This window comes from Pecten maximus, chromosome 1 (genome assembly GCF_902652985.1).
Source record: "Pecten maximus chromosome 1, xPecMax1.1, whole genome shotgun sequence".
NCBI lineage: Eukaryota > Metazoa > Mollusca > Bivalvia > Pectinida > Pectinidae > Pecten > Pecten maximus.
The window spans coordinates 53,308,855-53,325,285 of record NC_047015.1 but is presented as its reverse complement, the minus strand read 5'-3'; the positions used below and the strand labels follow the sequence as shown (position 1 = coordinate 53,325,285).

Below are 16,431 nucleotides of genomic sequence, written 5' to 3'. Positions count from 1 at the left end.
CCTCTGTAGTTTACAGTCTTATAACACTAATACTGGCAGTCACCCCCTCCAACATCTACTAACCAGCAATGCCCCATAATTCCCATCCCCCCCCCCCCCCACTCTCCCATTCGGTAGTGCCCCCTCCCCATTTGGTAGTGCCCCCTCCCCCTCAACATTTACAGAACAGGAACCTATACTGACCAGTAGTGACCCAGACCTATACTGACCAGTAGTGACCCAGACCTATACTGACCAGTAGTGACCCAGACCTATACTGACCAGTAGTGACCCAGACAACACCTCTGTAGTTTACAGTCTTATAACACTAATACTGGCAGTCACCCCCTCCAACATCTACTAACCAGCAATGCCCCATAATTCCCATCCCCCCCCCCCCCCCCCACTCTCCCATTTGGTAGTGCCCCCTCCCCCTCAACATTTACAGAACAGGAATGCCCCCCCCCCCCCCCCCCCCCTCCCCTTCTTGCAGTCTACCAAATCCATATGACCCCTACCCTGCCCCTTCAGAAGTGACCCTGTCAAATACTTACAACCTCACAGCTGGTTCACAAAACCTCTCCCTCCCCCAACAGGACATTTCCCGAGGATTAGTGACCCAGTCAATTACTTACAACCTCACAGCTGGTTCACAAAACCTCTCCCTCCCCCAACAGGACATTTCCCGAGGATTAGTGACCCAGTCAATTACTTACAACCTCACAGTGGTTCAGAAAAACCCCCACCCTCAACAGGACATTTACTAAGGATTAGTGACCCAGTCAATTACTTACAACCTCACAGTGGTTCAGAAAACCTCTCCCTCCCCCAACAGGACATTCACTGAGGAGTAGTGACCCAGTCAATTACTTACAACCTCACAGTGGTTCAGAAAACCTCTCACCCCCAACAGGACATTTACTGAGGTTTAGTGACCAAAGTCATACTGATCAATCTTGCCCAGTTGAGAAAGTCCTCCCCACCACCATTTACTGACCAATTCAGATAATCCTCCTCCCCAGTTTACAGATGAGCTAATAAGACATCTGCCAACTGGTGGTTCCTGGTCACTTACTGTCCATTGGGGGTCTGATCTAACACCTCCAGCCACCAGTTTACAGACTGACCACAGCCATCACTGGGTAGGAATGTTAATAGCACACTGTTGCATGTGAAGACTGACCACAGGGAAACTTGATCTGTGTATATACAATTGCAGCTGCTTATTCATCAAAGAATTAAGGCTGCCAATTTAATGTAAATACCAGGTGAGAAGAGATAGGTACAGATCTCGGGCATACTCATCACACCAGCTGGTAGAGGAGTACAGGACCGATATAGGGATACCCTTCTCTAGTACAGAGGTACAGGGAGTGTTAGTGTAGGAGACCTGGGTACAAGTCTAAAACCAAGGAAGAGGGTCAAACTTCATCTTGACCATTGTCAGTCAGAACTGGTCCACTAAGAAGGTCAATGAATCAGGAAGGTCATATCCAAGATAAATATAATAAGACAACACTTTAGGGGAAGGTTCAGCAGGGGGGTCAAGGTCATTGATGAAAATATAAAGGTCACATTTCAGGGGTAAGGTCAGTCTCAGGGTCATTGTTCAGGAAAGGAAGGTCACAGTCATGAATCAACACAGGAGGGTCGCAGTAAAGGGAAAAGTTCAGTCTCAGGTTTAAAGGTCAGGCAAGGAAGGTCACAGTCATAAATCAACACAGGAGGGTCGCAGTAAAGGGAAAAGTCCAGTACAGGGTTAAAGGTCAGGGAAGGAAGGTCACAGTCATAAATCAATACAGGAGGTTCGCACTAAAGTTAAAAGTTCAGTCTCAGGGTCATAGGTCAGAAAAGGAAGGTCATAGTAATAAATCAACACAGGAGGTTCACACCAAAGGGAAAAATTCAGTCTTAGGGTTATAGGTCAAGAAAGGAAGGTCACAGTCATGGACTGGAAAGTTCAGTCTCGGGGATATAGGTCAAGAACGGGAGGTCACAGTCATGGACTGGAAAGTTCAGTCTCTGGGGTCATAGGTCAAGAAAGAAAGGTCAGTCATGGACTAATACAGGAATAGGGGAGGAGTTATACACAGGTGTTTCACAAACACACCAAATTCAAGAGTGAAGGGTAAAGGAAAATGATATAGATCCAAAGGGAGTCAAAAAAAGACAGGTCCCAAAGGAGTCAAGACCTAATCTTTGTAGAAGGGAAAAGGGGACTGGAGATTTAAGGGAATCTGCATATAAGGACCAGAATAAAATTGAACCATGAGAGTGTAACAGACTACAGGTATATCCCAGTGTCTAAGGTATGTGTTTCACGAACACCAATCTAAATGTAAACTTTAATAGGCTTTTCATAGTGGTGAAATATCTCTGGCACATTACCAAACAGGAAATAATCCCTGCAGGTCGTCTGCCAGCAAGAATATCCCGATACAGAGTCTCATCTCCCGTCACTATTTCACACTATACACATGCCTTCATCTCCTCATTAATTTCTCCGTAAGAACAATGATCCAAACGACCACAGGTTGTATTTAACTGCGGTTCGAGATTAGTGCTGAGCTGCCTTTGAAGCCGAGACAAATGCAATCACCACGACAACTGCAGGAAACCTGGTGGAGAATTCTTACTGGTGTTGACTTTGCAACAGTGTTTTTTTCCATGAACATTGGATGATTTCCAATGAAATTGCCTGCATGATTGGAAAGTTATCAGAAATGGATGGATACAAAAGCAAGCTGGCTTGACTATGTCAGATAGCTGTTACTAAGAACTGACAAATGTCAGGCGACTTGTATGTATCTGTACAGTATAGCCCATACGACCCCCACTAGCATTATGACTGCCGGCAATCTCTCTATAGATATTGTCCGATTTTTCATGTAATTCATGAATATTGCTAGCTGATTAGCCGTCCAGTCGACTCCGTCCTACAGCGTTTACCAATGCCAGGCCAGCAGCCATTGAGTGCTAATGCTCGTCATCAGTGCGGTTCACATTTCTATACAGCTTCACAAATGTTGAACCCCTCAATCATGCTATTAGAAGCCATTTCCAACATTTTAACAAAACAACAAAGCCTTGTCCTGACACTAATCAATGATATTGAGCACGTTTAGTACAGAAGACTTTTATTTCCTGACAATTTGTCAAATGCAGTTGGGGTGATTGATGAAACAAGCCATTTTGATGATGTCACCAAACTTCAAACTGTTGCATAATTACGACAAAACGATCATGATACAACACAAACATTACACAATGCATTAAAAGTCACACGTGATGCACTGAAATGGTGGCATGATAAAATCAAACAGTCGCACAATACGATTACAAGGCCATATGCCCTTTTATTCTAAAACAGATCTGTTTAGGGAATTTTCTATGTGAAACTGAATGATATGAACATTTAAGTGTGTTTTTATGGGGACACAATATATTTGATATCTTTGGAAGACGCACTAAAATAAGTAAATATGAAATCATCAGAAAAATTTAACAGGTCTGTATAGGTTTATCTTTCACATTATTATGGTATTCAGGGTCATTCAAAAACATAGGCAGCGAAAATGGATTTCTTCTTCAATATGCACATGTATGGGAATAAGTCACTGCATGTGAGCAAGCATATATATATGTGAATAAGCATAAGTTTGGAAATAAGCACAGGTATGGGAATAAGTGCCTACATGGCAATAAGCACATGTATGGGAATAAGTGCCTTCATGGCAATAAGCACATGTATGGGCATAAGTCCTACATGACAATACATATATATATAGCACATGTATCTGAATAAGCATACATATGGAAATAAGTCCCTTGCACATGTCAATAAGCACATGTATAGTAAGAAGCCAAACTATGTCAATTGTCATGAAAGGAAAATGAAAACAAAAAATATTTCCTTGTTTTGCAATAAGGACATCCCTTACTCTGAATAAGTGGCAAGTGCTGGCCATTGGGCTTTTCCCAGGATAAATACGGTATTGTCTATAAACACAAGGGGTCATTGGTCAAAAAAGATTTGCTGTGAGTTAAAGTAAAGAGATAATCAATATTGTTTCATACCAAAACCTGACGTAGCCCCATTAAATAGCATACCAGACCATGTTGGTTATATAATAGACAGAATGTTTGACTCGAGAAACAAACATTGCATCTATATGGCTATATATTTTGAGATTTTTTTTTTCAAGTTAATAGAACAAGGCAATTACCATCACTACTGGGTGGCCATCTGTTCTAGTCTGCATCTTTCAAAAGCTTATCATCAGGCTTCATTTACCAATAACTACAGCTTTGATTCAATCACTCCAAAGATCAAGATTTCACCTTTAGCTTATACGGTTTTCACAGTGGCGATTATAAAACTGACTCAAGGTGATGGGAACTAAAGAAAGAGGTGTTTTATATAAATGATAACTGTTCTAAACGAATGTTTTGATTGAAAAACTTTGCTGTTCTCTCTTCTTCAGTCAAAATATTTGGTCAGTTTTATACACTTACTTACATCACCTGTCCTTGAAGTCTGTAATACTTGTCCTCTCTGACCGAATTCATATACCGTATTTGACCTAATAAGGGCGCCTGCCCTAATAAGGGCGCCCTACCTTTTTTCAAGAAAATAAATCTTTGACCGAGTGTCAAAATGGTGTTCAAAAGTAATAATTGATGTGAAGTATTTTGCTACTTTATGTGTTCAATTTTCTTCAGAAAATTAAGTAACTGGAACACATGTTTTCGCCACATTTTGTGTTTTCCTACAGGCTCCAGATGACATGTCAGTGCAAAGAGCACCCAAAACTAAACATACATAGGCCTACAAATAATAACTTACCATCTTTATTTGAAGATAAAGTAAAGACTTCATTCTTATTGATAAATAGCTTTTGTTCAGAACAGAAAGCTAGTAAAAGACATTGTAAATCAATTATTAGGTCAAAGAAAACGATGTCTGATATGATCTGGGAAATCACCTGTTTCTATAAATAGAACACAAAAGAGTTCCATTTGAACATAAATGGTGGAACACACGTTCTATGGTCTAAAGATCAGCTGGCATGGTTTACAAGTTTACAGGAGTATTCAAGTCATGTTTAAGCTTAACATATGATAATGAATAGATATCTTCATCTGGAATATTTTTATGACTGAATAGTTTACCGTTTCCACAATCTTGGGTATTCTGCTTTAAGGTATATTCTGTTTCATAAAACTTCAGAATAACTAATCTTAATAAGGGCGCCCCCACTGTCAATTACCCGCGCCCTGCGCCCTTATTAGGTCAAATACGGTACATATTACTGATGAATTTAAACTCTTAAATCTAACAAATGGAATTAGGCACAAGCTATCACAACTTTTAAAACCAATTTAATACTGTTTAACCTGATTCAGTCTTGTGCTTAGTAACAAATAAAATGTTACTTGTACAGAGTAGGTCAAAGGTGCATGATGGTTCTTAAAATGACAGAACAAATAATGAGAAATATTGGTTTCATTGGTGTCACAAATCTGTCAATAAAACACAGGAAATTCAATAATAATATTTCTGGAGGTATTTACGCAGCCAATATTGATTACTAAAACTATATCAAGAGCGAACCGAAGCCAGAGTATGTGAGATTATAATGTAGGAAATGACTTATATGTGTTAAATCCTGACAATTTGGAAACATTTTCCATGAGAATGATAGAACAATCTGGGAGAATAGAGAGATGGACATATGGGAGAAGAATTAATTAAGCTTTGAGATTTAGAACTAAGAAGTATATCAGATGTACTTATATGATACTCGAGTGTAGAGCTGAATAAAAGCAAAATATAACAATCCACCCATCCCTCCTCCTCACATAATGATTATGATATAATGTGTAACCTATGACCTTAAATCAATCACCAAAACTGACACACAGAGTGATTACTATAACATAACACTAACACACACCACTCAAAGTACAATCCTTTGGTAAGTGGGGAGTGCACCTACTTTGTATGGTTCTGAAGAAGAAGACTTTGAAATTGAACTGAGTATGGGGCTGAGGGTGTCAAAGTGTACTTACATGACTGTCGGGTACAGAGCTGTACTGAGTATGGGTCTGAGGGTGAACATGATGGCCCGTCAGATATAAGGCACCGTTGTGGTCATGGTGATGGTGAATGTAACCATGGCAATCTGAAACAGTAGATCACATGACAATTTCAAATTCAAGGTTTTGTCTCACCAACCTCTCAATAAATGGCTATACATTATGACAGCCCCTGAAAACATTGATGTAAAGTACAAACATATATAATATAATGTCAGGTCACAATGGCTTACAACATCATCATATGAAATCTAAAGACATCACAGTATGAAATCTAAAGACATCACGGTATGAAATCTAAAGACATCATAATATAAATATATATATAGATGTTGTGCATGAAAATTAAAATATAGATATCATTATGATATCAAGATAAATTGTCATTTCAAAATAAAGAGTGACATTATCCAATATCAAAATTTGTAAAAATCATTGTAATGATATCAGATATTGAGAAATCAGTACGATGTCAAATATATAGCTACATAATTTTAATGTCAAAATATGTGACGACATCATCACAATGTCAAAAAAATAGACATTGTTACGATATTGAAATATATGTTGACATCAGTATGATGTCAAAATATATAGCTACATCATTATAATGTCAAAAAATATAGCGACTCCATTATAATGTCAAAAGATATAGCGACTTCATCACGATATCAGAATATAGAGACATCATTGACAGTATCAAAGTGTATACAGCAGCATTATCACTATATCAAATCAACAGCTTTACTATCCTATCAAAATACATGGCGGCTTGGTGCCAACCTTGATGATAATCTAGAAAGTATCAGTATATCACAATAATCTCCAAATGTATCGATACATCTCAACAAACATCACCAAACCCACGTATCTAATAACAACAAATATCACAAAACTCAGCAAACTCAGGAGGTTCCACCTACATTTAAATCCTCTGCCTGCAATCAACACCGACAGAGCAGCCTGACAGTCATTAACATGGAAAGTGGTATCGCAGCACACCTACCCTATACACTGGGTAATCGATGACGGACTGATTACGATAACTCGATCACCTACTCAGCAGAATCGTGTGTACAACTGACACAGTCAAAGCCATCAGCTTAGAGGACGAGGAGGCTGACGTTGATCTCTAACTTGCTTCGTCCCGTGGTAGATATTTTGTATATATTCCCAGCGTAATGCTCTACTACATACGTTTCCCTCGGACTCATCTACACACGTAACAACAGGGACCAATAACAGGCTCCGATCCTTGTGTTTTGCCTATATTGTTTCTCCTGTAACGCTCAATAAACTACAAGACAATGTATAAGAAATAGCTCCGAGCTATCACCTAGGATTAGCGTGAATATGGCTGGAAATTGCACAGAGTACATTCTTATTAGCCTGTGAATATAAAAACTACACGGACCTTACACAAGCGAATATGTCTGTTTCCAATTAAAGCCAACAAATAATACTCGGTAACACCTCCCCAATCAAATAAAAATTGCCAGAGAATTTTTACCTTTTTCATTTTTCACACTCCAATTTCCATACCATCTGCCGAGCCACCTCCCAGATGTTAGAATGTAGTGTATAAACAGTTATCATGTATAAAACACGTTCCTCAGGTTGTCTTGTAAGGTGCTTTAGCAATTAACTAGGAGGCTGTGTTACATCCACTGAACGCCTGCTAGTTTATCTAGTACATACAGCCTGCCATTTAGAAATATTGGCGGCACAAAACCACCATCCCCTACTTCAGCCGAATCTCGCAGTGGTTTGTATATAAGTCAGTCAATAGAACCCGATCACACCATCACAGGAAATTTCTGTATACTTCCTTCCCCAGCTTTTACAGTGCAATTCGTTTCTGTATCTCGGAAATAGACTTTTATTTATGTGGATATGTGTTAGAATGAAATTTTACCCTGAGCGTAATCTAAAATGTTTACCTGGGAGAGTGTGGTGCGTAAATCCCTATACTGTTGTGTATCATTAGGCGATATAGATATTCTCCCCTCTATTATTAACCTGAGTTTTTACCTGTGTGTTGTAAACAAAAATCGTTCAAGCGAGCAGCAGTGATATATTTAACACAACGACAGACAATTGTCGTAGTGTATTGAAAAGAACATAGTGACAGAAAAATGTATACTAAGTCCCCTTTAAACGCATACCTGTTAAAATAATTATACCCCAAGGCTGAAAGTGGACATACATGGTTTATGTACCTAGGTAACCTCGTCGGGGAGAATTTAAACATGGTATAGGTATTGTTGTGTCCTGGTGAAATGACGAGCGAATCATCACAGAAATAGTTCACAACATCCTAATCAAATCCTCATGTCCCACAACACAAAGATACAGCTACATCATGTCCCACAACACATAGATACAGCTACATCATGTCCCACAACACATATACAACTACATCATGTCCCATAACACATAGATACAGCTACATCATGTCCCACAATGTCCCACAACACATAGATACAGCAACATCATGTCCAACAACACATAGATACAGCTACATCATGTCCAACAACACATATATACAGCTACATCTTGTCCCACAACACATATACAACTACATCATGTCCCATAACACATAGATACAGCTACATCATGTCCCACAACACATAGATACAGCTACATCATGTCCCACAATGTCCCATAACACATAGATACAGCTACATCATGTCCAACAACACATATATACAGCTACATCTTGTCCCACAACACATAGATACAGTAACATCATGTCCCACAACACATAGATACAACTACATCTTGTCCCACAACACATATACAACAACATCATGTCCCACAACACATAGATACAGCTACATCATGTCCCACAACACATAGATACAGATACATCATGTCCCACAATGTCCCATAACACATAGATACAATAAATCATGTCCCACAACACATATATACAACTACATCATGTCCCATAACACATAGATACAGCTACATCATGCCCCACAACACATAGACACAGCTACATCATGTCCCATAACACATAGATACAGCAACAACACATAGATACAACTACATCTTGTCCCACAACACATATACAACAACATCATGTCCCACAACACATAGATACAGCTACATCATGTCCCACAACACATAGATACAGATACATCATGTCCCACAATGTCCCATAACACATAGATACAATAAATCATGTCCCACAACACATATATACAACTACATCATGTCCCATAACACATAGATACAGCTACATCATGCCCCACAACACATAGACACAGCTACATCATGTCCCATAACACATAGATACAGCAACAACATGTCCCACAGTACATAGATACAACTACAGCATGTCCCATAACACATAGATACAGCTACTTCATGTCCCACAACACGTAGATACAGCTACATCCTGTCCCACAACACATAGATACAGCTACATCATGTCCCACAACATGTAGATACAGCTACATCATGTCCCACAACACATAGATACAGCTACATCATGTCCCACAACACATAGATACAGCTACATGTCCCATAACACAAAGATACAGCTACATCATGTCCCATAACACAAAGATACAGCAGCATCATGTTCGACAACACATAGATACAGCAACATCATGTTCGACAACACATAGATACAGCTACATCATGTCCCCTAACACACAGATACAGCTACATCATGTCCCACAACACAAAGATACCGCTACATCATGTCCCACAACACATAGATACAGCAGCATCATGTTCGACAACACATAGATACAGCAAACATCATGTCCCACAACACATAGATACAGCTACATGTCCCACAACACAAATACAGCAAACATGTCCCACAACACATAGATACAGCAAACATCATGTCCCACAACACATATATACAACTACATCATGTCCCACAACACATAGATACAGCTACATCATGTCCCACAACACATATATACAACTACATCATCTCCCACAACACAAAGATACAGCTACATCATGTCCCACAACACGTAGATACAGCTACATCCTGTCCCACAACACATAGATACAGCTACATCATGTCCCACAACACGTAGATACAGCTACATCATGTCCCACAACACATAGATACAGCTACATCATGTCCCACAACACATATATACAGCTACATGTCCCACAACACATAGATACAGCAAACATCATGTCCCATAACACAAAGATACAGCTACATCATGTCCCATAACACAAAGATACAGCAGCATCATGTTCGACAACACATAGATACAGCAACATCATGTTCGACAACACATAGATACAGCTACATCATGTCCCACAACACACAGATACAGCTACATCATGTCCCACAACACATAGATACATCAAACATCATGTCCCACAACACATATATACAACTACATCATGTCCCACAACACATAGATACAGCTACATCATGTCCCACAACACATATATACAACTACATCATCTCCCACAACACAAAGATACAGCTACATCATGTCCCACAACACGTAGATACAGCTACATCCTGTCCCACAACACATAGATACAGCTACATCATGTCCCACAACACGTAGATACAGCTACATCATGTCCCACAACACATAGATACAGCTACATCATGTCCCACAACACATATATACAGCTACATGTCCCACAACACATAGATACAGCAAACATCATGTCCCATAACACAAAGATACAGCTACATCATGTCCCATAACACAAAGATACAGCAGCATCATGTTCGACAACACATAGATACAGCAACATCATGTTCGACAACACATAGATACAGCTACATCATGTTCGACAACACATAGATACAGCTACATTATGTCCCACAACACGTAGATACAGCAAATATCATGTCCCACAACACATAGATACAGCAAACATCATGTCCCACAACACATAGATACAGCTACATCATGTCCCACAACACATAGATACAACTACATCATGTCCCACAACACATAGATACAACTACATCTTGTCCCACAACACAGATACAGCTACATCATGTCCCACAACACATAGATACAGCAACATCATGTCCCACAACACATATATACAGCAACATCATGCCCCACAACACATAGATACAGCTACATCATGTCCCACAACACATAGATACAGCAAACATCATGTCCCGCAACACATATATACAACTACATCATGTCCCACAACACATAGATACAGCTACATCATGTCCCACAACACATATATACAACTACATCATGTCCCACAACACAAAGATACAGCTACATCATGTCCCACAACACATAGATACAGCTACATGTCCCACAACACATAGATACAGCAAACATCATGTCCCATAACACAAAGATACAGCTACATCATGTCCCATAACACAAAGATACAGCAGCATCATGTTCGACAACACATAGATACAGCAACATCATGTTCGACAACACATAGATACAGCTACATCATGTCCCACAACACAGAGATACAGCTACATCATGTCCCACAACACAAAGATACAGCTACATCATGTCCCACAACACAAAGATACAGCTACATCATGTCCCACAACACATAGATACAGCAAACATCATGTCCCACAACACATAGATACAGCTACATGTCCCACAACACAAATACAGCAAACATCATGTCCCATAACACAAAGATACAGCTACATCATGTCCCATAACACAAAGATACAGCAGCATCATGTTCGACAACACATAGATACAGCTACATTATGTCCCACAACACGTAGATACAGCAAATATCATGTCCCACAACACATAGATACAGCAAACATCATGTCCCACAACACATAGATACAACTACGTCATGTCCCACAACACATATATACAGCTACATTATGTCCCACAACACATAGATACAGCTACATGTCCCACAACACATAGATACAGCAAACATCATGTCCCACAACACATATATACAACTACATCATGTCCCACAGCACATAGATACAGCTACATCTTCATCAAATCCTGTACAAACAACACATAGACAGAAACAGCATCCTTATCAAATCCTCAAATCCTGTACCGACAACACATAGATACAAACACCAACCTCATCAAATCCTCAAATCCTGTACCGACAACACTCAGATAGAAACATATCCTCATTAAATCCTCAAATCCAGTTGTCGACTTATGACATATTGTCATATCTGTTCTACTGTTTTTTACATCTCATCTCGTGAGAGAATCCAGTAATATATCAACTGAAATTGTTTTCCAATCCTCAATAACATTTGTAAACAATTGATATAAAACCTGGTATGTGAAATAAGTGGAAATAAATCCACTGTTTAGACAGTCATCATAAACAAACTCTCAAATCCTGTTCTAAATTCACAAATACATTTACACAACCAAAACTCTATCAGTACACACAATGTGTACCACTCTAAATAAAATTTCGCTAAAGTTGAAACTACGATTAGAAACAACTTACAGACTCTAAACTACACTCAGATGCATCTAACTTTCTTAAAGATTTAAAACATTCATTTTCTATTAACTCTGAATGTGAGTTCACACATTACTGCATTAACACTTGCCATTAAAATTGGTTTTAGACATTTTATAAAGATTTCAAAATAAGATAAAGAACAGTTTATCACCTCGGTGTATATCCATGAAAGAAAGAAATGAAAGTTTTAAATAAATGCATGTAAACATCTTAACCGCAAATATGCAAAAAACAATTGTAAAACATCAACAACATAATTTTGACGAAACCGCAACAATTTTTATATCATAGTAAAAAAAAAATTCTGCTATACATGATTTCTACTTGGCGATGATTCATACAGTAGAAAAAACATGTTTTGCCTCCCACACTTTACAAAAGATTTGTCAGCTTACTATGAAATGTTATATATTTTGACATCATTCAAAATTTGCTGAAACATAACAACGTCTAACTAAATATCATTCTCAAATGAAGAACCTTAGTAATACATACATGATACATATAGATATGATAATTAAGATGCAGAGAAAAAATAAACGTAATTTGAACTAAAAACATTAAGCAGAAAATCAATTTTCAAGCAAACAAATCATTAAGGCAACTTTGGGCCTTGCATTATATTTCTTTTGGGATGGCTAAGAAATGAGAAGATATAGAGGGTTTTTGACAGTCTTACCACTTACAAAGTAATTAAAATTTGAAAACTCATACATCTATCTATCTCCGTTCTATAAATGGTTGGCAGTTGGTAAGGTTGCACTGAAGTTTTTTTCCCATGGGATGATTTTTTCAACAGCATCAATATCATCAACTTTTAAATTTTTGTACAGTTCAGACTTTGTGTCAGCTGCTGGAACATTTCAGAAGAAGTCACATTCTTCTATTATCATAATTTAGAATTAAATTTAATTTCAACTCAAATATTTTGATACTTAACGTGCAGTCAGACCATTATTCAATCAATCAGTGCTATCATTCCGAAATAACCATCAAAATCTTTTTTCATAATTCCAAAAAATAACTTTAAATGCAAAATTGTAAAAAAGATAACATATTTATCTATCATAAACATTTTTTTATGTGCGTTTAATATTTCTAATTTAAGGATTCAAAAGAATAAATTGTTTTTTTTAATTACTAAAGAGTAAACTTTCTTAATAATTCTTCTATCAATATCCTTGCATATCTAAGTAAAAATCTCTCGCAAAAATTTCAACATTTTCAGCATAGTTTTTTTTTTTTTTTTTAAATAATCTGTCTCTGAAAATTGGAGTTGTCTCCCTTGTTTTCTTTTTTCTTGCCTCTCATTCATCAGTTGAAATGGGAAATAACATCAATAACCGAAACAAACTGTTTAAGACTCCAGACGACAGAGATGTAACATAAAAAGGCTGTGTCCAGTCTATATTGATCAGGGTTTACGCTACCCTTGTCATGGCGGCTGCCTCCGCTCCACACACCGACAGAATTGATTTCGATTCACGGGTTGATATAGCATACCTTTGTTGGGAGATAGTGAGGACAGAAGGGGTGAGGGGGGTGGAGGGAAGGAATCGTCTGCCCCTACGCTTCCGTAGTGGTTGACATCGTGGTTTGTGTAATGGTAATTTCCGGGACTGCGACTAAGGAGGTCTGGAACCTGCTGCATGCTGGGAAGACTAGGGGCTCGCCTGCCTCGTTTCAATGTATGGACTGTGGCCATTTAGAAAATAACCGATGGAAATAAAATAATATTACTGCATGCAAACCAAAGATAATAAATAAAATGACACTGATTAAAGGCACTTTGTACATGTGTTAGTGACTGGGTATCATAAAGGCTACATACACTGGTTATTTTTCTCTGGAGTGTAAATATTGGTTATTTATTTAAGTCTTGTCCATAAACAAGTTGACAAAGGAAAATGAAAAATTAGGAAATAGGACAAAACTAGGCATTCCAGAAAATAAATCAGCGAAAGCTATTTTCAATTTAAAGTCCCTTTTGAAATGGAAATATTTCATATTTTTTCAAAATCCGTAATCTCTTATTTCTGTTTTTAATGCCAATTATGAACACTATGTAACAAGATACAAATAAATAAGTTTGTATATAACTGTAATTAAAGCAAACAAAACTAAAATATATTTAAAAACTGAAATCTAAAGTAAATGAAAATGTAGAAGCTGCATGCATACAAATTCTACATTTCACTACTAAAATTTAACCAGCAAAGAAAGAATTCAACAGTTTTTTTTACACAATTCTATTTTTAATTTTTCAATATATTCAAAAAATATTTTTAAAAAATATACAAATATATATATCCTGTAATATCTAAACTCAAATAAGGGGGTAAGCTTAACGGCAGGATAAAGAAATTAGCAATTGTTAGCGTTGTTAAGAGTATTTTAACAGTTCAGTGCAATGAGAAATCATATTAGGAATCAAGAATTTGTATCCAATGAAACTGCGAGTCATCGATCAACTTAATTATCAATACATTCTTATTGAATTTGAACTGATTTACTTTTTCATATTCCTTTAATTTAAAAGAATTTTTTTGACACTCACAGATGTTAATAAAATAGTTTATTATACATCAAAAGGAGTGATATCGATATAGATTTGTTTTCCGATATTAGTAATCTTTATTTTAAATAGAATTGTGTATGTTTACTGATTATATAAGAAAAGGCAAATTGAAAAGCAAAATATTCACAGACCTGAACTGTCGATGAGGACAACATTTTCTGGCGGGAAATATCCCGGTTTCGACATCCTCCGATTATCGCTGATCACCACGCCCTTCCACGCATTTTCACCTTGTTCTATGACCTGAAAACACATAAAAATATTCCACAATTATTTAACATGTACAATATATTACATATCTTCTATATCCAAGCAGAAAAGTCGCAGAGGGCCAAAATGTATGTCATAAGTTTACGGAGAGATGTAAACCCACATCGTATATCGTCTCACGTGATATAAGAAAGCATGTCTTTCATATGATGTGAGACTGTGCCTCACATCCGGGAGAAGAATGTTTTCCTGATGAGACTAAATGCTTCCCTCCCAGAATATAAGATTTTAGAACTATTTACACATAGTTGTTTGAAAAGGAAAATATTGTTTACAAGCAGAACTGTCTTCTTTATTAAGTTCCCCCAAATTACCATCCTGTCAAATAAAGAAAAATGCAATCATGAACTTTTAGTTGTCATTTTTGATCAGTTCATCATGAAGTGGAATAGTGAAGGCAGATATTATTTAAATACAATGAATGCAACTGCCTGATCATTTCTTTGCAGGTTCCAAATATAGGAATTCATTTATTTCAGTTTCCCATTGTTTTCAGTCTTTTATAACGACAGAAGTTTAAAGAGTTTTCGTGGCTTTTAATCTCCGAAATAACTTTAACCTGGTAGTCACTGAATTCAATCCTAGAACAGCACATACAAACATGTCAACAAAACTATAATTCTTACTTAAAACTGAAAAAACGTGGGCAAGAGATATGAACAATTAAGGAAAACCTTTGGTAGAGTACAATGAACCCAGGTGTTTCAGAAGGGTTAGCTTCTTTTGTTTACAAATGTTCATGACTATCATAGACATTTAAAATATCAAGTGTAAAAGTGGGTTTTTTTACTGATTATAACAAATCTATGAAAGAGCTGTCTTTGTTCGAAACTCTATGAGCTCAATTTTCCTGAAATGAATTTTCTTTCTTAATAAATCTATAGTATATTTTTTATTCAAAATCCACACATTTTACAAGAATTATCCTTGCTATGACAAAAAAAAGAAAATGTCTGATAAAAACTGTTAGCATTCAAAATAAGTAACATTAATACTTGTTTAAAAAGAACAAGACGGACAAAATAGGCAATAAAAAAAACCCT

The 16,431-nt window shown here is 37.2% G+C and overlaps 1 protein-coding gene across 4 annotated transcripts in view; it reads right to left on the bottom strand.

Moving 5' to 3' along the window:
* Nucleotides 1–16,431, bottom strand: part of LOC117337922 (caskin-1-like) — a 161,611-nt gene that overhangs the window by 39,911 nt on the left and 105,269 nt on the right. For 3 of the 4 annotated variants that reach the window (XM_033899071.1, XM_033899085.1, XM_033899094.1), the window contains 3 exons: nucleotides 15,250–15,361; nucleotides 14,044–14,235; nucleotides 6,052–6,164 (listed from right to left, as the gene is read on the bottom strand). In XM_033899071.1, coding sequence (XP_033754962.1) covers nucleotides 6,052–6,164; nucleotides 14,044–14,235; nucleotides 15,250–15,361 — 417 coding nt within the window. The remainder of the gene's footprint in view (nucleotides 1–6,051; nucleotides 6,165–14,043; nucleotides 14,236–15,249; nucleotides 15,362–16,431) is intronic. The other variant, XM_033899078.1, reaches the window with a different exon arrangement.